This window comes from Pyrus communis, chromosome 5 (assembly GCF_963583255.1).
Source record: "Pyrus communis chromosome 5, drPyrComm1.1, whole genome shotgun sequence".
NCBI classification, from domain to species: domain Eukaryota; kingdom Viridiplantae; phylum Streptophyta; class Magnoliopsida; order Rosales; family Rosaceae; genus Pyrus; species Pyrus communis.
This window is the reverse complement of record NC_084807.1, coordinates 28,518,545-28,541,776: the sequence shown is the minus strand read 5'-3', so window position 1 is coordinate 28,541,776 and position 23,232 is coordinate 28,518,545. Positions and strand designations below refer to the sequence as shown.

General features: G+C 39.3%; 3 protein-coding genes and 1 pseudogene across 3 annotated transcripts; all 4 read right to left on the bottom strand.

The window, feature by feature from the left end:
* Nucleotides 1-980: 980 nt before the first annotated feature.
* Nucleotides 981-1,600, bottom strand: LOC137734560 (putative RING-H2 finger protein ATL21B; annotated as a pseudogene).
* A 581-nt stretch (nt 1,601-2,181) lies between these two features.
* LOC137734559 (putative RING-H2 finger protein ATL21B) lies at nt 2,182-4,783 on the bottom strand. The gene is made up of 2 exons (XM_068473803.1): nt 4,084-4,783; nt 2,182-2,730 (listed from the first exon to the last, which is right to left on the bottom strand). Exons 1-2 carry the CDS (start codon nt 4,781-4,783, stop codon nt 2,330-2,332), a joined length of 1,101 nt encoding a protein of 366 aa, XP_068329904.1. The 3' UTR covers nt 2,182-2,329.
* Nucleotides 4,784-8,289: 3,506 nt separating this feature from the next.
* Nucleotides 8,290-8,622, bottom strand: LOC137734558 (uncharacterized). Its single transcript, XM_068473802.1, has one exon. It carries the CDS (start codon nt 8,620-8,622, stop codon nt 8,290-8,292), a length of 333 nt encoding a protein of 110 aa, XP_068329903.1.
* Nucleotides 8,623-9,645: 1,023 nt separating this feature from the next.
* LOC137735015 (glutamate synthase [NADH], amyloplastic-like) lies at nt 9,646-20,509 on the bottom strand. The gene is made up of 22 exons (XM_068474368.1): nt 19,804-20,509; nt 19,586-19,705; nt 18,899-19,012; nt 18,441-18,593; nt 18,210-18,310; nt 18,019-18,115; nt 17,424-17,533; nt 17,190-17,293; nt 16,840-17,019; nt 16,405-16,748; nt 16,234-16,304; nt 15,687-16,156; nt 14,725-15,594; nt 14,479-14,633; nt 14,213-14,374; nt 12,485-14,059; nt 11,914-12,132; nt 11,526-11,794; nt 11,115-11,420; nt 10,733-11,000; nt 10,339-10,596; nt 9,646-10,241 (listed from the first exon to the last, which is right to left on the bottom strand). Exons 1-22 carry the CDS (start codon nt 20,122-20,124, stop codon nt 9,939-9,941), a joined length of 6,570 nt encoding a protein of 2,189 aa, XP_068330469.1. The 5' UTR covers nt 20,125-20,509; the 3' UTR covers nt 9,646-9,938.
* Nucleotides 20,510-23,232: the final 2,723 nt, after the last annotated feature.

The following is a 23,232-nucleotide window of genomic DNA, read 5'->3' as shown; positions in this document are numbered from 1 at the left end:
AAGACTCTAGTCTTGTTTGAAAGTGTTTTTAAAATGATTAGAAACGTTTTTGGTGAAATTAATTTTAGGTTCCAAAAGTATTTTAAGTGCTTTTTGGAAGAAGCACCATATATGTGTGCTTCTTTCAGAATTTACTTGAATTTTTACTAAGAATTAGTTTCAAAAACATTTTCACCAAAAGCACTTTTATTCTTTTTAAAAACACATCCAAACGAACCCTCTAACCCTTACAATTCCAACTTTACACTTATCTCCAAAAAATTGCCAACCAATCACAACCTTGGTAAAATCAAATTGTTGACCACGTCCATTAAAATCCGAGTAATGTTATTCATACCATATTTTTATACCACCTTTCTATACCACCTTAGGTGACATCTAATGTGAACTGTCATATCATTTGAAAAATTTGCAAAACCCAAGAAAATGAAGGAGAAAGACTCCTCGTATACCACAATCATAATTTAATTAATTAGTTTTTTCTTAATTATTAGTTTATTAAATAATAAATTAAATTTAAAAATCTGATTAATTCAAATGATGTGGTTGTCCACATCAAATGCCACACGAAATCACATATGAATAAAATATAATCAATTCTTAACTATTAATGAAATTAGCTATGCTTTCGTCATTCGACTATATATGCACGCCTGCGATTTTTAAGCATTAACATATCATCAACGGTTAAAAATCACGCACGTGAGTAAAGATGAATGCTCGTACAAAAAACTTTTATGCACATACCTCATAATTTGTACTAAACAAGTACTTTGAAAATGAAATTTAATTATATGGGAGATACGGCGGTGGTATGAGTAAAGAGTCGAACTCAAACAGTATATGGAAGGAACAAATGTTTTACCGGTAAAGCTGTATGACGGAGCATGAGCATGGTGTTTGAAAACTAATAAAAATAGTAGAAAACAACTACAACTAATTAATCACGAGTTAGGAGCAGTAATAAGGCTAATTATTAATCAATTACGTCGTTGCGGAAGTCTTGAGCAAACAACTTGATGACTAGAATTACTCTTCACCCCACACCGGCCACCACGAGTGGCGCAACCGCCGCACCCTGGCCTGTCCCATGCAAAGCCCGAGATGGCTAGTCAGGTCCGACGACATAAACTCCTCGTACAACGGGAATTCAACCGGAATAACAAACGTACCGATTCGATTGCATGTCGATGTAGACGCCAAGTAATTAATCACCCTCGGAGAAGTGGTAGCAAAAACAGTGTAAGTAGAGCCACTCATGCAAGCAATAGGGTTTAATGTGTATTTCAAATAATCCAACGAGCAATTAAAGTAAGTGAAACTTTCATTTGTGACGCCATAAAATGGTGAGCCCAAGAGATTGAGGGAAAAAATTCGTTGTGCGAGGCATTTGTTTGGATCGTTAATCCATATTTCTTGTTCGGCATAGTCTATACCCGGGAGAGCAAACTGTCCAGAATAAGGAAGGGTGAGGATTGTTTGGTTGGTGTTGTCACAGGACAGGTTCAAAACCGGGATAGGAGCATGACACTGGCCCCTTTTTTTGTATCCCAAACGGGAATTCGATGACCGGCTCGCCGCCGCAAATATACGCCTCCATGCAATTTTCTAAGCTGCTTGCAAGGTATGAGGATGACAAGAAGAAGAGGAGGATGGAGAAGAAGGGCAAGATTACTCTGGGAATATTCATTTTTTTGTGAGGCAACAATTGATGCTTGAAAATTGGAAATTGGAATATGGATAGCAGGGCATACTTCCAATATGTATTGCATTAGATCATAGTTGACTTTATAGAATAAAGGCCAAGTCTTCATTCACTCTTCAATTTTTTTTATTTTAATATAATTTTAAACTTTGTAGACTAGATTTGATCAAATACAAAGGAGATGATCTTCTATTTTTCGGAGTAATTTTCAGCGTACTTAAAACTCCACCGCATGGTATTGTTATTATATATGTTGTAAAAGTGCTATATATGCATATATCAATTGTCGTTCATTCATATTATCCTATAATGTTGCTATTCTACAATGAAATGCCTGTTTTCCTTCCCTACTTTCTCAAGTTATCTTTTGAGATGGGAAGAAAATAATAGTGGCCGTGGTTGTTTGATGATAGAGGCCTGGTGATTCACTGACTATAAAACCTTGAGATACACCGGTAAATCTAGCACTTTTTTCTTTTCTTTTTTTTTTTTTTTGGGTCAAGGAAGAAACATAATCTTTCATCATACAAATAAATAGAGAGAGAAAAGAAAACAGAAATTATGCACAAGATTTTCCAGAAAAGTGTGATGGCACATGCATTAAAACGTCACGTATGAACTATATCACGGTGGAGAATTCCGACAAATAGGGCAAGTAGCGTTCATTTGAAGCCATTCATCAATGCAATCTGCATGGAAGCAATGTTGACATTTGGGGATGGTCTTCAATGTCTCCTTGGGCTGGTACTCGGACAAGCATATCGGGCACGTGCTGTCATCGGGCTTCGGTAAGCGCCGGCTTTCGCCGAGGACTATTTTCGGGTAGGCCTCGAGCCTTGGTTTATCGAGGCCCCTGGCGATGGTGGGCTGTGAAGCCACTGCGGAATTAAACTCAGGCAGAGTTCTGCGCCCCCTTGTGAAAGACTTGACCTTGCCAAAGACGCAACACAAAACCCCCAAAACGCACAAGAGTCCTGGCACTCCAACTCCAACAGTAATAGCATAGCGTGCGCTCCTTGGGATTCCTGATCGAATTAGCAATACAGATTTCGATTAGATTAAGATGTTGTAAACGATTGAAAGTGAAACAGAGATTAGACACATGCATGCAAACACGCGCCCAACCATGTTGGGTTCAAGGAGTATTCAAGCTCGGGTGTACGGAAGTTGTTTTAGTCAACTAACCTAACTCGCATTATCTATACAGTCGTAAATTTTGTTGATGGGCATAACTCATAAGATAAAAAAACTTGTGTAGTAGCATCAAGCGCATGGGGTACCGGGGAAGTTTTCCACAGGAGTACGAGACTATGTTTTTGATCCCTCTCACCCTTCTATTGACCTTATTGATGTGAGAGCTGTTCTAATCACAACTATTTACAAGTTTCTTAGAACATAATGCACTAGATAAAACTTTCCTAATTAGACTGCATAATGTCAAGTTCTGATTAGACAGGAGATATTACTAATCTACTCTACCTTAAAGAAAATAATTTAAACCCGAAACGCAACGTCAGTTGAAGAGTGAGTCTAACCACAACCCACCACTTGCATATAATGTCGAGTTTATACTGCCATTTCCAACTCTTTGCGTGTATGGAGGTGTTGACGAAATAAGGTTTAGTGGCCGGCTCTAATGGGCAAAAGGTCAACTTAACCGAAAGCTATGATGGTATGAACTTATGATTGCAGTCTGGAAAGCGTAGAACGCACTTCCAACCGAGGAAGAGTCTAGCGCTTACAATTCCAACTTCCCACTTATCTCCAAAAAATTGCCAATCAATCACAACCTTAGTAAAATCAGATTGTAGACCGTGCCCATTAAAATCCAAAGACAAATGAGTCAAGACCTAAAAGTCAATGCAGATAAGTTTGGCACATATATAATGACATTTTTTCATCTATTTTATGATTACAATTTATAATTATAACCATACGATGAAGTCACATATGAATGCAACATAATTAACTCTTGAACTATATATTAATGAATTGAGCTATGATATGGTCACTAGACGATATATGCACGCCCGTGACTTTTGAGCATTCAGATATCATCAACAATTAAAAGCCACTCACGCAAGCAGAGATGACTGCTCCTACCAAAATCCTTAGCGCAAACACCTCATAATTTGTACTAAACAAGTTTTTTGAGCATAGAACTGACTTGAAATTTAATTATATGGGAGATTCGACGATAGTGAGAGTTAAGAATCGAACTCTGACAGTATATGGAAGGAACAAATGTTTTACCGGCCGGTAAAGCTGTTTGACGGAGCATGAGCATGAGCATGTTGTTTGAAAACTTAAAAATAAGAAAACAACTACAACTAAATAAACAGGAGCTAGGAGCAGTAATAAGGTGATTAATCAATTACCTCGTTGGGGAAGTCTAGAGCAAACAACTTGGTGACTGGAATTACTCTTAAACCCACACCGGCCACCACGTGCGGCGCAACTGCCGCACCCTGGCCTGTCCCATGCGAGCCGGAGATTGCCAGTCAGGTCTGAAGACATCAACTCCTCGTACAACGGGAATTCAACCGGAACAACAAACGTACCGATTGGATTGCATGTTGAAGTGGACGCCAAGTAATTAATCACCATCGGAGAAGTGGTAGCAAATACAGTGTACGTAGAGCCACTCATGCAAGCAATAGGGTTTAATGAGTATTTCAAATAATCCAACGAGCAATTAAAGTAAGTGAAACTTTCATTTGTCACACCATAAAATGGAGTGCCCGACAGATTGAGGGACAAAATTCGTTGTGCGAGGCATTTGTTTGGATCGTTAATCCATATTTCTTGTTCGGCATAGTCTATACCCTGGAGAGTGAACTGTCCGGAATAAGGAAGGGTGAGGATTGTTTGGCTGGTGTTGTCACAGGACAGTTCAAAACCGGGATACGAGCATGACTCTGACCCCTTTTTTTGTATACCAAACGGGAATTCGATGACCGGCTCGCCGACGCCGCAAACATCCGCCTCCTTGCAATTTTCTAAGCTGCTTGCAAAGTATGAGGATGACAAGAAGAAGAAGAGGATGAAGAAGGACAAGATTGCTCTCGGAATATTCATTTTTTTGTGGGACAAAACTTGATGCTTGAAAATCGGAAATTGGAGATTGGAATATGCATGGATAGCAGGGCAGGCACAGATACTATACACTTCCAATATATATTGCATTATATCATATTTGACTTTGTAGAATAAAGGCCAAGTCTTCATTCACCATTCAGTTTTTTTATTTTAATTAATTTTTAAACTCTGTAGACTAGATTTAATTAGATATGAAAGCGATGACGATATGGAACTCTTCTATTTGTCAGAGTAATTTTCGGTGTGCTAGTTAAAACTCCATCACATAGTGTTGTTATTATATATGTAGTAAAATTATATATATATATATATATATATATTATATATATCAATTGTCGTTCTTTCATATTATAACATGTAAAATGATACATAATGACATAAAAATTTGAAGTACATAAAATATTTTCTTATTTTTGGACGATGATGATGGTGACCAAATTGAGTGCCCACGCAAGATCAGGATTCGATGGGAGAAGTAGAGAAATTTGGGGCTTCCACACTGCATCACTCTTTGCCAGTAAAGACCGACCTGTTCAAAAGGTTTAGAGGTGGTCTATTGACTCGAATCATGTGGAAAACACTGTATGATTTTTTTAATTGAAACCAAAATATAATAAAACTGTGATATTAATTTTACCACAAATATTGCATAGGTTTAAGCCAATAATGGCTGCTTGATTAGGATACTAATTTGACATTTGAACTTGACATACTCTACTAATTAAATTAGAGAGCTACTAGACCCACCATATTGTCTTATTTTCCTATCCACGTTATAATCCTACTCACCTTAAAAAGTTAAAAAATTAAAATGTTATTTCACCACCCACTATTATTCCCAAAATAACCTTTAATATATACATACATATGAAATTATAAAATTATCCCTTAAAAAATATAACAAATAATATGTAAATGAAAACCACTAAAGTATGCAAATTCATATGGAAACGACAGAGATATTCAAATTCAAAATAATTTGACAACGACAAATTCAAATAACTTACACATAAATTATTCTTCTACCTCTTCTATAGAAGCGTCATCTTCCACCTGTTCAATGAAAAAGTCATCTTCTAAGTCCATTGATATTTTTTTACTTTCTCTTAATGAAAGGAGAAGAAAATATGAGTTAGGGCTTTAAGGTAGACAAATTGTCTTCCACGGCCAACCTTTTTTTTTTAAAAAAAAATTAAGCAAAATAAGATAATTAATGTCCTTATCAGTCTTTTTGTAAATGAACAAATTTGTAATTAAAAAAAATCATTAAAAGGTGAGTGGGAAGATAAGACATTGGGGTGAAAATAACATTACTCTTAAATTAAACAAGAATTAAAGTTTGCATTATTAATTTTTTTGATAATATATTAAAAAGTCCGGTATAGAATTCTTCTGATATGTGAAATTTGGGATTGACTTGCTCCGCTTAATACTGCCATATCCGTATCTGTTGTTAATACAAAACTAACGGCCTTTCAACTATAATTTATCTATGGTTGGTTTGTAAGAGCTACATATTTTAATACCCTTAATATAACCTTTACTATTTTCTCTTATCAATACTCATATATCATGCGACGTATATAAACGACTATTCGTAACAATAATCAAATAAATAAATTTGATTAGATATACAAATATCATGTCATCAAAGCTGTATATTCTCGAATGAGTATAACATAGACGACGTGACAAGTCCTATAAAACCATCACACCAATTTTACTCATGTGACATATAAGAATCTCCCGTTACCTAAATGGTCTTAAAAATTGATGCAAATAATTACAATGTTATGAGATTCATATCAGACCATCTTGGATCAATGTACAGTTGAGATGTGTTGTATTTTGCGTCATGCACAGCTTGAAATGGTCAAGCTATATATTCAAAGGATTAGATCGATCAATATATAGAGCTACAGCCAGTTATCAAATAAAATTATAGATTGATGAAATCCAACGGTTGGTGGTTCCAAGCCACAGACATAGTCCACCATCATGACCAATGGCAAAATGGCGACGACGATGTTCGTGTGTGAGATTAGGGCACGGCTCACTGTGGCGCTCCTGTTAGCAGCAGGACTTGTTCAAAGTAATACATGGCAGAAAAGTAAATACAAAACAAGAAGTTTAAAAATATATATTATCTTTTAGAAGAACGATTGTTTAATCAAAAGCGAATGATTGCTCCTGAATTATAAATCATGCGGCATTTGGTTATGCAAAAATTATATGGCACTTGCTTTTAGATTAATAATATTATGGGTTCGCATTTGATTCAGCTAGCCTACCATTGCTTATAGACTTGGAAAGAACCAAGGCCCGAAAAATATGTCTGAAAACCGGAAACGTGCAGCATATATATAAAGTCATGAGCATACACATATGAAAAGGATCAAGGGACCCGTGCTAGACAAAATCATAGTTTCAGGTATAAGATACTATCATTACTATCTGAATAATTAGCCATTAAACCAATAATCGCAGTGAACCAATTGTTGCAAATTCTAAGGTGGGTAGAACCAACTTTCTCTTACCTCTAATTTAAATTAGGTGGTGCTACTCATAAATATTTTTTTACCTCACACACCCCTCTCAATTATGACCGTCGAACATTGAATGAATAGAAGAATATTAAATGGCATAAATTAACAAGAGGTATATGAAAAAAAAAATTGATGTGTGGATAGCATCACCCTTTAAATTTGTTACCCATTTTCAAACTTCTTATGTTAAGAGTTCAGTTGACCCCAAAGGGCAAAACACTCTTTGTTAGGATGCTGAGGGGTTTGTCTACGGTAGATTAATGTAGTGAATGCGAATTTGGAAACATCATGGGGCTCCATTGAGTTGTGTAGCACCACTTCAAGAATAACACCATTTGATTTAAAATTTGAAAATTAATTATTTGGAGGTAGTCGTACCTAATATATTAAGAGGAGGCTATCCAAAACCCTAAATGATGAGTACCAATTGAAAGTACTATCATTGCGACTCATTGAGGACTTGTTTGAAATTTTTTAAAAATAACTGAAAACATTCATATAGAAATGTTTTTAAATTCTAAAAACATTTAAAACGATACATAAACCTTTTCGTAGCGTGGCATGTCATTGGCTTGTCACGACTGACTGGTGATCTCCTAGAGGATCGCACTGCCGATAGGCTTTGATCTTAAGGGTTCGAGTCATAGCATCCGTGCGGGGACTTGAAGGGTTAAGTTTCTTCGTTCTTGGGTTCATCTGGCGCCGTTTCGAGTTAATTTAGCTCATCAAAACAAACAAATAACCAGAGATTTCGATCAACAATGTTTATTGGTTGGGTACCCATGTTTTTATTTCACTCATCGAATTCCAGATTACAATCAATCAAATCACTGCAACACAAAATCCAACTTAAACAACGAGAAAATTCTCCAAAAAAAAAGTAAAAAAATTACATAATATTATGATCATAATACGATCAAATCTGGAGAAAAAGAAAACTCAAAAATCAGAGCAGCGACCGTTTCGCTCCCAATCGCCGAAACGGGTGGGCTCCGGTCCTCTGGGCCCACCGACCTCGCCGGTCTCTTTATTCACAAACCCATCGTCGTTATCATCATCATCATCTTCTTCTTCTTCAGCTTGTTTTTCGAGTTTTTCTACGATGGGTTCACCGTGCTCCTTGCTGGGTTTTTCGTGCTGGGTTTGCGATTGCGAGGCCGACGAGCACAGGAGCCGACTCACCGAGTTGACGCCGGCGCGAGTTAGAGGTTCGGTCGCGGAGATTGTCGGGATGGTCTTTGATGCGAATAGACGGCCCAGATTGATCGCCATCTCTGTTGATTTCTGTCCTTTCTTCCTCTGCGAAATAGGGACGAAATATAATTAGGAGGCGGAGGGAATACAATTGTGGTAGACATACGGCGTCGTGTCGTGAAGTCGCAGAGCCACGTGTTAGAAAAATTTCTAGTATCCAAATTATTTGTATTGGAAAATGATCCTTGTCCCCCGGATTCTTTTCCTAAATCTAGAGAATCTTGTAATCGTGTATGTTAAAATAATTTCTGATTGTATAATGTATGATGAATAGTTACGATTACAAGATTCTTCGGATCCTTAAAAAAAGAATTCGATAGGAATCTTTTTTCATTTGTATTATGACTTAATGTATTTAACTATATATTTGACATATTGAAAAATCTCTCACTATACCAACTTTACTAGGTTTAAATGCAGGAGATCCTTCTGCCCACCTGCCAGACCACATCATGTGTCATAGACAAGTGACTTAGGGACAACTTTTGTGTTCGATAGTCAAATCATGTCATTTCCCGTTCCGCTTGACTTCATGTGGTTACTACTTTAATACAAAGAGAATGGAAGACAAGATTTTAAGGAGAGAGGATCTTGCCGGATCTTTTACGAGGATTCTAGAAATCCTTTAATTACATTTGTTTATTGTGCATTGTACGGTTAATTTTTATCAGATATTGTATATATTTAATTTTAAATAAAAAAAATTTACAATAATTTCTGATCGCATGATTTACGATGAACGAATGTGATTGAAGAATTTTCAGAATTCTTATAAAGAGAATCTGACGAAGATCCCATTTGATTGGACTAGAAGACACGAAAACTTGTCTTCCATTCTCTTTAGGCAAAAGTGAGACTAGTGTCGCACTTATTTGTGTCTAACAAATGACGTTGTTCGACAGACATACGTAAGAATTTATCCCTCAGTGGGCTTGTTGTAGGAAGGTGGTGTAAAAGCCTAAAAGACAATTAAATCGTTAATTCAGTTTTTACTTCGGCTTTAATTTCAAATTCTGCTCTTAAACAAAATAATTTTCCTTATAATAATATTTTTAAATAATTGGTAAAGAACCAAAACTGTACATTTATTCCTTTAATAATTAACCACGCAAAAACACCCGGGTAAAAAAATATAAACAAATTATAATTTATTCTAAAACCCCCATACCCAGCTCCCGCTGCAAACTAGTTTGACTTTATAGCCACCAGCTCCTGCTTCTGCTGCTCCTTCCGGCAGCAGCTCCATCCGAAACCGAAACGTGTTAATCTCTGTGTGCTTTTTGCTGCTGCTGTTTTGGTTCTTTAATAATAATCTTCGATGATCGTGGAGCCATCTATGTCATCACTGTGTGTTTGCTGGTGCCCGTTGGGTTTCTCTTGCTGAGGTCTTGGTGCCTCTTGCCAACATTTTGATGGCTCCCATTGCTGATGGTGTGGTCTTCTTCTTCGTTCGAGAGGTACTTGTCAACCTGTGCAGCGGCTTGCCTTCCCTCTGAGATTGCCCACACCACAAGGGATTGACCGCGCCGGCAATCCCCAGCGGCAAATACCCCATCCACATTGGTTGAGAACCGACCATAGTCCGCCTTGTAGTTTGAGCGTTGGTCACGTTCCAAACCCAACTTCTCTGCTACCGTCTGGAACAGAAGACACAGAAAAACCTAGTGAGCAAAACATGTATTCGAATTTCCAAGAAAGCCTGAATGTTAGTGGATAGGAATTCAAATTACTAACCGCCTCTGGTCCAAGGAACCCCATTGCGAGTAGGACGAGGTCAGCCTCGAGGATCTCCTCAGATCCCTCGATTTCCTTGAATTGGAACCGCCCAGTTTCATCCTTCTCCCATTTGACACGCACCACCTCGAGTCCTTTCACGGCCCCATTCTCATCTCCCACAAATCTCTTTGTCAGCACCTCATAAGTTCTTGGATCTTTGCCAAACTTAGCTGCAACTTCTTGGTGCCCATAATCCACACGGAATACACGAGGCCACTGCAAATCCAAGGTAAAGAAAATAAATACAAAAGACGTGTAAGACTACACTTACAATGTCATAAAACTTGGTTAATCAGCAATCCAAGCAAGAGCGATGTAAGAACACACGGACAAGATTTTACAGTAATCCAACCTGTGGCCAAGGGTTTCCTGGAGCCCTTTTTCGTGGTGGCTCAGGAAGAAGCTCCAAATTTATGATGTTAGTGCAGCCATGGCGAACAGATGTTCCAATGCAATCAGTGCCAGTGTCACCTCCACCAATTACCACAACTTTCTTGCCCTTGGCAGAGATGTAGTTACCATCCTCAAGATTGCTATCTAGTAAGCTTTTGGTGTTTGCATGAAGAAATTCCATAGCAAAATGTACTCCTGACAGCTCTCTCCCTGGTACAAGAAGGTCCCTGCAAAAACATAACAAGACAAGAAAATAAACTCAACTACTGTTTACCATATTCAGATACTTCCGTAGCTTCACGAAGACTATATATCTACAGGATTTCACAAGTGTAAGTTACCTTGGTTTTGTTGCTCCTACTGCTAAAACAATGGCATTGTTCTCCTCTCGAAGGCGATCAAGTGAGTACAAAGGATCATTTCCAATATTAGCATTAACCACAAAGTTGACACCTTCCTCAGCCATAAGGTTAACCCGCCGTTGAACTATCTCCACTTTATCAGTCTTCATATTAGGCACTCCATACATCATAAGCCCTCCAATTCTATCAGCACGCTCATACACAGTCACTGTGTGGCCTATTCTGTTTAGCTGATCAGCAGCAGCTAGACCAGCTGGCCCGCTTCCTACAATGGCAACCCTTTTCCTGCAATTATAAGAAAATATCAAACTAATGATTCGTGCACAGAAAATTTGCGAAATAATATTCTGACAACAGAGCATCAATCTTAGGCTGAGAAGAAAACCATACCCAGTTCTCTTTACGGGAGGTCGTGGCACCATCCAACCTTCATCAAAAGCCTTGTCTATGATGGCACATTCTATGCTTTTGATAGATACAGGATTCTCAATAATACCCAGAACACAAGAACCTTCACATGGTGCCGGACAAACACGACCAGTAAACTCAGGGAAGTTATTTGTCTCGAGAAGTCTCTCTAATGCTTCACGCCACCTATTCTGGTACACCAACTCATTGAACTCTGGTATTTTGTTACCAAGAGGGCATCCAGAGTTCTCCTGCAAATTTAGTTTAGAGAACGTATTCAGTAATCGGTTGAGGTAGTCTGTCCATAACTAGATAATTCTCGAATCTCGATAACAGGTAACAGAGCCAACAAAAGAGTACAAGTTCTCACCTGATGGCAGAAAGGAGTCCCGCAGTCCATGCAACGGGCCGACTGAGTCTTCACAAGTGGTCCAGGTTTAGTTTCCTCCATAACTTCCTTCCAGTCATTCATCCGAACATTAGGATCCCTATATTGAACGCCCTCACGCTCATAATAAATAAAACCACGATGTTTAATAGCATCAGTGACCTGAGAAGGCCTTTTCAATGCTTCAGCATCTTCTACCTTCTGCAAAATTCACCTCTCATATAAGAACCTTTTAAGATTAAAGAATCCATAGAGATTACCAGGACGTAAATTCAAAATAATCATATTTCTGTATAAAAACTTTAAACCAATTACGCTTGTAATGATATGAACACTTTCAGACAAAATGAAACCAATGTGAATACTATGAAGATCAGAGAATGTATGTTCCACATATACTGACATTATACTCATGAAAACAAATCAGAAGGGAGATTCCCACAAAACAAAAATTCTTTTGTTCGTCTAACAAAACGGGGAGAGAGAGAGAGAGTGTGTGTGTCAAAGAGAAAGCGAACTCATGCTTATATATAAGGGTAAATAATTCAATTACCTGATTGGATTTCCCATTTAAAGATGCAGCCGCCAACTTCTTAAGTTCTTCAAAAGCACCTTTCTCTTCAAGCTCTGGCTCATCTTCCTTGTGGTCTATAACCTGTTTGGTTTCCTCTTTCATATCTGCAAGAACTCGCTTGTACTCTCTTGGGATAACCTTGATAAACTTAGGCAGAATATTTTCAAAATCAGCCAGTACTTGAACGGCCAGCAGGCTTTTTGTGTGACGTTGATGTTGTTGTATCATCATTTGAAGAGTCAGAATATCTTCTTCTTCAAGTGTATCAAGATCTACAAGCTCAGGATTACATCGAGACCGAAATTGTCCATCCACATCATAAACATAGGCAATACCACCACTCATACCAGCAGCAAAGTTCCTGCCAGTTTTCCCGAGCACAACAACAGTGCCACCTGTCATGTATTCACAGCCATGATCACCAACACCCTCGACAACTGCCTTAGCCCCTGAATTGCGAACACAAAATCTCTCTGCTGCCATTCCATTGAAGTATGCCTCACCACTAGTGGCACCATATAAAGCTACATTACCGATGACAATATTTTCTTTTGGGTCAAACCTGCTTCCCTTGGGAGGATAAACTACAATCTTTCCACCAGACAAACCTTTACCAACATAATCATTACTGTCACCCTCAAGCTCAAGCATAACTCCAGAGCACAAAAATGCTCCAAGACTCTGTCCTCCACTTCCACTAAATTTGATATGAATGGTGTCAGCAGGAAGCCCAGCCCTGTTGTAACGTTTTGTCACCTCGTGGCTAAGCATTGTACCAACAGCACGGTTCACATTGCAAATTGGTGTCTCAAAATATACAGGAAGAGCTTTTTCCAAAGCAGCTTTAGACATAGAAATTAGCTTGTGATCAAGAGCCATATCCAAGCCATGGTCTTGTTTCTCAACACAATATTGTGCAGCTCCAGGCCGAAGGTCTGCTGCAGGTCGAAGTAACAAAGATAGATCAATATTGTCAAGCTTCTCATTGTTTTTAGTCACTTCTCTATCAACTTCAAGCATATCTGAACGACCAACCATCTCATTTATAGTACGGAAACCAAGCTGTGCCATTATCTCTCTGAGTTCCTCAGCTATCATAAAGAAAAAATTAATAACATGTTCAGGTTCTCCAGCAAACTTCTCACGAAGTACTGGATCTTGAGTTGCAATACCAACAGGACATGTGTTCTTGTGGCACTTCCGCATCATAATGCAGCCAAGGGTTATGAGAGGTGCAGTACTGAAGCCAAACTCTTCCGCACCAAGAAGTGTAGCTATGGCAACATCTCTTCCAGTTTTTAGTTGGCCATCAGTCTGGAGAGTTGTGCGGCCACGAAGATCATTAGAAACCAAGGTTTGATGAGTCTCAGCCAAACCAAGTTCCCATGGAAGCCCTGCATTCTTAATTCCTGTCCATCTAGAGGCCCCCGTCCCTCCATCGTGTCCAGAGATCAAAACATGATCAGCATGCCCCTTCACAACTCCACTAGCAACTACTCCCACACCTACTTCCGATACCAACTTGACACTAATTCGAGCTGCTGGGTTAGCATTCTGCATATCAATAGAACAGAATCAACATCCAAATTAACCATGCATTGCTCCACAAGCAGTAGATGCAAAATCATTCATCCATTTAAAGGGAGTTAAAGAGGACAGCAGGGGCATAGAGCAGTTTATAGGATCCATTACAAAAACAGAACATACCTTAAGATCATGAATTAATTGGGCAAGGTCTTCAATCGAGTAGATATCATGATGGGGAGGTGGACTGATAAGACCCACACCTGCAGTAGAATTCCTGGTGACAGCAATGTCTCCAATAACCTTGTGTCCAGGAAGCTCACCTCCTTCACCAGGCTTGGCACCCTGGCAAGACAAATAAGTTCAGTTTATGTTCAACTCCAAGAAACATTTAATGTAGGAACATCGGGGAAAATAGAAGAAAAATCCAAGGTCCAGTGTAAAGATACCTGAGCCATTTTTATCTGCAGTTCATCAGCATTCGTCAGATAGTAACTTGAAACTCCAAATCTCCCACTGGCAACCTGCTTAATTGCACTCCTCTTTGGATTCCTTGAACCATCTGGAAGAGGCTCCATACGAGATGGCTGCTCACCTCCCTCACCTTTTGGAAGGAATAAAAAAATCATTAGCAATATAAAAAAGCAATAGTTGATGTACTAGAAAAAATCCAAGTAAAGATTTGAAAAACAAACCTGTATTCGACTTTCCTCCAATTCTGTTCATAGCAATGGCCAGTGTACCATGCGCCTCCAATGATATTGATCCATAACTCATAGCACCCGTACAGAACCGTTTAACAATCTCGCTAGCAGGTTCCACTTCATCCAAGTGAATCTGCTGCTCTGTGTTTTTAAATCTCAAAAGACCCCGGAGATTGCAGGCTTTATTTAATTCATGAATGAGCTTGGAGTATTCTTTATATGCAGCAACACTGTTAGTTCTGGCAGCCTCTTGAAGTTTTGCTATAGCAACAGGATCGTTTAGGTGTACCTCACCACCTTTTCTCCAATGGTAATCCCCAGGATTTGGTAGCGCTACAGCTTCTGCACTTCCTGGAGGATAGCTTCGAGAGGGAAATGCCAATTCGTGCATATCAAGTTCATCGCGAGCTAGCATCTCAAATGTTGCACCCTCAACTCTACTAGGGGTTCCTGCAAAGCACCTCTCAATTACTTCAGATGAAAGACCCAAAGCTTCAAAAATCTGTGCACCCTTGTAAGAAGCCAAAGTAGAAATCCCCATCTTGGCAAGAACCTTCATCATTCCATATGTGCTTGCTTTGAAGTACTTTTTAACTAGTTCATCTTTGGAGTATATTGCACCATTAGCTATTGGTGGAATCTTTCCGTCCACCTGCAGCCTCCAAATGGCCTCTATAGCCAAGTAAGGGCAGATAGCATCTGCACCAAAACCAACCAGTGTACAGAAATGGTGAACTTCACGTGGCTCAGCAGATTCAATTATCAACCCCACTTGTGTGCGTTCAAGGTTTTTAACTAGATGTTGATGAACAGCACCAACAGCCAAGAGGGAGCTTACTGCAACGCGCTTTGGGGAGAAGGCTACACATTGAAACAGCGACAAGTAAAACATAGTTTTCAATTAAGTACTTAATATTTCAAACTCAATGGTAAAATAAATAAACAGGCCATACCTCTGTCTGAAAGAACAAGAGTGGTATATCCCTTCTTTATTGCTTCATGTGCTTCAGAACAAATCCTGTCCAAGGTTTCCTCCAAGCCTTCCCTACCACGTTCCTTGGAATAAGTTATATCAAGAACTTTACAGCGCCAACCTCTATAGTTCATTTTCTTGATTGCTTCCATTTCACCAATGGTTAAAAGAGGACCTTTGAGTGAGAGACGATGACATTGTTCTTCGGTGGTTTCTGTCAAATCACCCTCTGGACCAATCATGCATTCCATAGAAGTGACTACCTTCTCTCGAATGGGGTCAATTGGAGGGTTTGTTACTTGAGCAAACATTTGCTTGAAATACTCAAAGGTAAGCTTTTCTCTCTTAGACATAACAGCCAATGGGGTATCATTTCCCATCGACCCAAGAGCCTCTACGCCATCTTTTGCCATGGGAAGCAACAACATTTCCAAGGATTCAACTGTATAACTGTACAGTGTATATATTTCAGTTACATGAAAATCAAAAAGGATATAACATAGGTAAGACAAGGAAGAACCACATACCCAAAAGCTTTCAGCGGTGCCAATAAACCATGGATTCCCATGTTTTCCATGGTTTCATCATTAGTAGAAGCCTAGAAGACAAATGATATATAAAAATCGGAATCAACCACAACACAAAATCGAAGAAAAAAACAACAAAGGCAACTTGCGTATATAGTTAAGTCAACTTACAGGAATAACTCCCGCTATGGACGGAGGGACCCTGTCAGATTCATGAACAGAATCTACAATGTCCTTGAGCTCAATCTTTTGCCTTTGAAGCCACTCCCCATACGGCCTTGCCAAGGAATATTGATGCTTCAACGCTTCATCATCCACCACAACGTGGTTCTCAAAGTCCACCAAAAGCATCATTCCAGGGTTAAGTCTTCCTTTCCTGCTGACATCTTCCGGTGGAATGTCTACTACGCCAACTTCACTGGCCATAATAACCCGTCCGCTGTGAGTGATGTAAAATCGACCAGGTCGGAGTCCATTACGATCCAGTGTAGCTCCCAAATAGCGGCCATCAGTAACTGAAACAATTATTTGTTAGCACGAAAGTACACAAAAATAGTACTGATGTAAATGTATTACCGAGTCCAAAACTATTTGGAGCATAATTACATGATATGAGAGCTGGCCCATCCCATGGCTCCATGAGAGATGAGAAATACTCATACAGGGCTTTCCTATCCAGGTCCATGTTCTTATCATTTTGCCATGCTTCAGGAATCATCATCATGATAGCTTCAGGAAGGCTTCTTCCAGCTTGAACCAGAAGCTCAAGGACACCATCAAAAGCTCCTGCATAAAGGAACAGCGCTTGTACAATCAGACACTAAAAAAAAGGGACAAATAACCTATTACGCTCTTGTAATTTTCCATTTAGTGAGAAAGCATATACTGATTTATCCTTGTATTTAAAATTAATACAGAGGTGCATGCGCATGCTAACTCAAATTTTATAAACTCACCTGAATCCGAAGAATTGGCGTCCACAATGGGTAACAGTTTTTTTAAATCGTTTTTTGATAGACCAAGTTCCTTACACTTCAGCAGTCCCTCACGTGCCTTCATCCTGAGTACATTTTACAAGAACATCAGGCAATTACAACATCCAATATTGACAAGGGCACGAGGTACACAAGTCATCAAATGAATGAGCAGCAAAGTATGGTACAAAACCACTTTCAGCTAAAAAAACATACCAGTTAACATTTCCTCTGAGGGTGTTGATTTCACCATTGTGGCCAATGACACGCATAGGCTGAGCACGATCCCAGCTGGGAAAGGTATTTGTTGAGAATCGAGAGTGTACCTGCACAAATAATCAAAAGAACAAACATTATCATGTACAATTCCATTTTCTTTATTCATAATATGGAAACCCGATGCTAAAAACCACACACAAAATCGCCTTCAGGCAGCTCCAGTAAAAACCATACTGCAGCAAGTACAGTTTAAAATCCTAAACTATACTTCAACCAAACACTATTTCCGTTCACCACTCATTCGTACTTTTCATCCTCAACAACTGATCATACAGAGCACTGCACCAAGTTTCTGCAAACATGATTTACTTGATAATGAGGTTTCTTACCAACTCACCCAATGCATCCAATCCAGCATCCAATTTCAATTAGTAATCAAGGGAGTGGAAGAACTTAAGAGATCATTCAAACCTCAATGCCTCAGAAGTCATTCCTCAACCTTGCACCTCTTCAGTTACTGGTTGTTCCCACGCTGTTTGTGGAGCATGGAGTTAGTGGAGAAACAAAACAAGTGAATGGATAAAACATTTACCAGGGCCATGTAGCTCGTAAACCTTTCATTGCCTAGATCTGCATAATAATAACCCTTCAGCTGAACGGGCTTCAGCTGACCTTTGTAAACAACAGTCCTACATAAAATCAAGAAACAGAATGAAATAAATGATCGCATAAATTATAAAACTTTGTGAAAAAGAAAACATGCTAGATATCTAAAGAACAAACCTTGATGACAGCGAACATATATAAAAGTCTTTAGCACCACAATGTTCAAGGTTTAATGCAGCTTGGATAGCAACCATTGACAGCCTTCTTAGTATGTACATCTGGAAGGAAGGAAGTGCAAAACAGAATCATACTATTAGGTAAATACAAAATTAAACTACTCGTTTTTTTGTATCTAAAATAACTCCACATAGACCTCAAATGGTTGATTTACAACATGGTTAAAAATACCTGACGTTCGATGTCAAGTTTTGACTTTGGGGTCGCAGTAAGGAACACTTGCTCAATAACAGGTTCAGTCTGCAAAGCAGAATTCCCCAAGTCTGAGTTATCTGTTGGAACAGATCGCCACCCCAGAACAGTGTGTCCAAGGGACTCTGCAACCTGAAAACATATGAACAATATTCACATAAATGCCATCGGACAAGAAATGAATGTCACGATTAGAGATAGTAATTAACACTATTACGCTAAAAAGGTCGACCTAACAACACATGGGCATGCAAGAACAAAATGACACAAACAAGTTAAGCATTCTGCAGGACAAGTGCGTACCGTCCAATAAGAAATTATACGAAATTATTCCCTTTTCATTAGTACATTTGGCTAAGCAACTATAACAAATGTACTGAGTTCAACAAAAGTGGTAAAGCTCAAATTGACGTGCGTCAACGGAATCATAAGATTACCTTTGCAAATACTCTTTTGCTTTCTTCTCTTCGGCTCTCAGATGTGGGCAAGAAGAACATTCCAACAGCGTACTCCCCTGCCGGTGGAAGATCAAACCCGGCATCTTTGGTTACCTGAAAAACAGCAACCCAGTAATTATCAGTGCTGAGTATGCAGAACTTGGTAACAGTTAAGTTTTTTTTGTTTTTACTGATTAGCTTAAAAAATTACCTTTTTCACAGAAAATTACCAAGCACATCAAATATATGAAAACAAAAACAAATTAAAATTAAAATCTGAACAGAACCAGAAATTTGAGAAAGAACAAAACTTGGCTGCTTAAAAAAATGCAAGAGCTCCCGCTCTCACTCAATAACATCTTGACAAGTGTCCAAATTGTTTGTTCAAGTTTTAATTTTTCAAATTTTTCGGACACTTGTCAAGTTATTATTGGGTGAGAGCAGAGCTCCTGTTTTTTTTAAGCAGCCAAGCTTTGTTCCGAAAGAGGACATGATTTATAAAGAAGACGTTACTTTACAAAGCGATATTCTATTCCAAACTATAAGAAAATTTGTATACAGTTACGAGCACATGATCAACCGACTAACCAACATCAAATATTTAATCTCATTAGAACCCGCCAAAATTAATACAAAAAGTAAATAATAAATAAATAAAAATTCCAAAAAATTACAGGTAATCCCCACCTCCTTGTAGAAGTCGTGAGGAACACCGACGAGAATCCCAGCTCCATCACCGGTATTCGTTTCACACCCACACGCTCCTCTGTGCGCCATCCGCACCAGCATTTCAATTGCATCCGCAATCTTAAAAAAAAAGCCACAAAAAATCAATAAAACGACACCAAAACGCGCGTTCTAGCAATTTTCAATTCTTACGAGAATAAACGAACACAACGGCGTACCGTTTTGCGGCTGCCTTCGCCGGACAATTCGGCGACGAAGCCGACACCACACGAGTCCTTATCGAACGACGGGTCGTATAGCCCTAGGCGCTTCTCTGGAACGGCGGAGAGCACGTTGCGTACGACGACTCGGAGCTTCGGCGAGCGACAGGGACCATCGGAGCGCCACAAATGGAGCCTCTCGGATCCGGATGCCCTCAATCTGGTCCCGAAGAACTTCTTCGGGAGAGCCTTGCTAGATTTCCGGGGAGCAGAGCAGGAAGGCATGAGCGACGGTTTGGTTCGGAGCTGAACGACGGAACCGCCAGTGCTCGCCAACATTATTCAGAAATAGAATCGGATTGGATTCCGATTATTTGAGCGAGTATATAACAATGATTATATAGAAATATATATAATGACTTTGTCAAATATGTGCTTAGAATCTGAGTCGTTTAAGGAATCTTAATCCCGTATTCGAGAGTTTGATTAGGAGACTAACACAGGATTTAGATCCAGAGTAAAAGAGAGACTGAGGTTTTCCTCTGAGATCTGAAGACGACACCGTTTCAAGACTGGGGAGGAGAAAGACTGGAAGAGGGAAGGGGAGAAAAGGTCAACAAATTCGACGGTGTTTTCTATGCCCTGCTACTTCCTGGTGTCGATTTTCCCAGAAAGTAAGCGAGAAAGTGATTTTCCCGGAAAATAGTGAGAGAAAACTGAGAGAGGGAGGCAGCGCAACCAGGGAAATGGGTGGCCCTTTCAGCTTTTGGGTTTCTACGAGGAGATGCAGGGCGGTGGTTTTATAGAGAAATCAGAAACAGGTTTTCTAGAGAGAGAAAGAGTGAAAGGCGCAGAGTGATGTAAGTCCTACAGAGAGAAAAATACCGGGAGCGTGGGGACCACAGGAAGGGGAGGGGTGGACCCGGGGGTTAAATTTACCAACTCTCGTAGAAAATTTTTATTGTGATCAGGATACAGGTGGTATATAATGTGTTTTTATATAAATAATGGAAAACTTTGTTTTTTAAGTTATTAATTTTTAGCACACATATTTCATTATTTACGTAATAACATGTATTGTATAATCCATGTTCCGATAATATTGAAAAATCTGTCCTCATCGCTCACAGTTTTGTTTAAGTGACGTGGTGCATCTCAGAATTCGCAAAATGCCACGTGTGCAGTGCCCGATGCGGCACGCGAGAGCCGCTGATGGCGGGGCCCGCGTTTTAATACGTATTTTCTGTTTAACTAGATAAACTCGTTGGAAGTTTGCTTTTGTTGTTTTTCTGTTTTTGTTAGGCTGCCTCTTGGTGTACCCGAACCTGCAGATCTGACTAGGTTTGGACCCGACCCTGGGCTGCGGTCAAAATACGGTAGGTAATTTGCTGATTTGGATAACCTGGTTTTTCCCTTTTGGTGATGTTTGTCTGACGATACGCGGCCATCGGCATGCGATGATCGGCAGCCCGCAGATTCATACGCGGCCAACGGTAAGAGTTGGCCTTGGCATGAGAGGTGGTGAAGTTGCAGGTGTCTTTGGCATGAGTGTCATTGGTCTTCACTGTGAGGATCAGAGGAGCTGAGCAGCGGTTTCTTTTTCAGAGTAGTGTAGTTGTGTTTTTGCTTCGTTTTGGGGGTGTTGTGGAAGCGTTGTTGTGATGGTTAGATTGGTCTTCGTCTTTGAACAATAAGTAATGTGGTCTCGTCTATCAACGATTACTTAATGTAGTCATGATCTATTGCGATGACTTTTTGTGATCGCTTATACATTGCTGATGAAATACTAATGATTACGATCAATGAGATTTGTTGACCTTTTTTTCTCCATTGTTCTATTCATTGAAAAATTTGCCAGATTTTGTTTTAATGACTCTTATATGTAAAAAAGTCTTTACAACTTTTTTCAAATGTTTTTATCTATTAACAATTTTACACATAATTGATTGAATAGATATCATAAATTACCTAACTTGACAAATAACCATATTTAAGAATAACGATACGGAGATAATCGTAACCGATCATGAATGACAAGTTCGTTTAACAATACTTAATTTTTACTTAGTTAACAAGATTAATATTTGACTTTGTTTGGGCCTTAAATAATATTATTGGGCCGGGCATAGGTTTATGTTCGGCCCAAAGCTTTTCCTAACGTACTATGGGCTGTCTAGCGGTCGTAAGCCGCTCAGTTAGGGCGATCGAGTCCTATTGCAAGAATGAGTGATTTGGATAAGAGGGGATGGGTCGAAGTCCTAGTACGATAAGGAGTCTCAATGGAGTGAGGACGCTGAGATTTGAGAAGTGAAGGTAGCCGGATAGAGAGTTTGGTTCAAAGTCCTAATAGGAGTAGGATTGGGCGAGCCCTGGTTGGACTAGGATGAGGAATCATAATCCATATAGTTATGATTCGGCCAAGATGAGATTGGTTGCTATAAATAGGAGAGGCTGGATCATTCAAACCCTATCCAATTCAACAACACAAACTGCCCTGCACAAACCTCTCAAACATCTTGAGATTTTTTTTTTTTTTTTCCGCCAACACACCTTCAGTTTGGATAAATAGCACTATGAAAGCAACCAGTGACATCTTCAGTTTGGATAAACATCACTGTTGCTGTAGAATCAACCAATTTGGATAAACAGCATTGCGTCGAGCCCGACAGGTTACCTATCCAAGTCTCAGTCGAGAAGGGCTTTCGAATCCTTATTGGCAGAGGTCATCTTATTAGCCTTCTCAGCGAAGTAAGTTGTTACAAGTTACTACATTTGGCACATTGAACGTTGAGTGATTTTATGATTGGATACTCACAATTGAGTTTCAGAGTTAGGCATTCTAACGACCGAACCACATTTACCATCAAGACATACATCTCTTTTGAGTACCTATGTCCGTATAATTTAGAGCCAATTCGACGTGCTTATACTCTTACGAATATAATCACCGTGATCGAACCCGGCGCCGACGATTCGTGAACTTCGCAGAACTAACAGCCTTGTCTTTAGGCTCAAGAGCCCGAAGGCCGAGATGTGTTTCTTCCTCGGTCGTAGTTGCAAGATCAAGAAGTCAGTAGCGCGTTCAACGCAACATCAACAAATTTTACTCCTCAGCTGAGCTCAGCCGACGAGTTGGCACGCCCCGCATCAACCGAATGATGCAGTTAGGTCATTAGTTACTCGGCCTACGCGCCACATAGGCTTGGTAGTTTCTAGGGTCAACACACTTACACAAATGCAATGTTAATATTTATGGTTAGAGGATAAGCTAAAACCATGTTGAGATTTGAGACAAAGAATTGTTATTAGCACTCCAAAAATCTCATTCTACACTTCAAACTTTCTATATTTGGAAAGAAAAATACACTTGTGAAGAGTGTAGAATGAGATTTTTGGAGTGCCAATAACACTTTATATATACTAAAACCCAAGGAGAACATTGTTCTA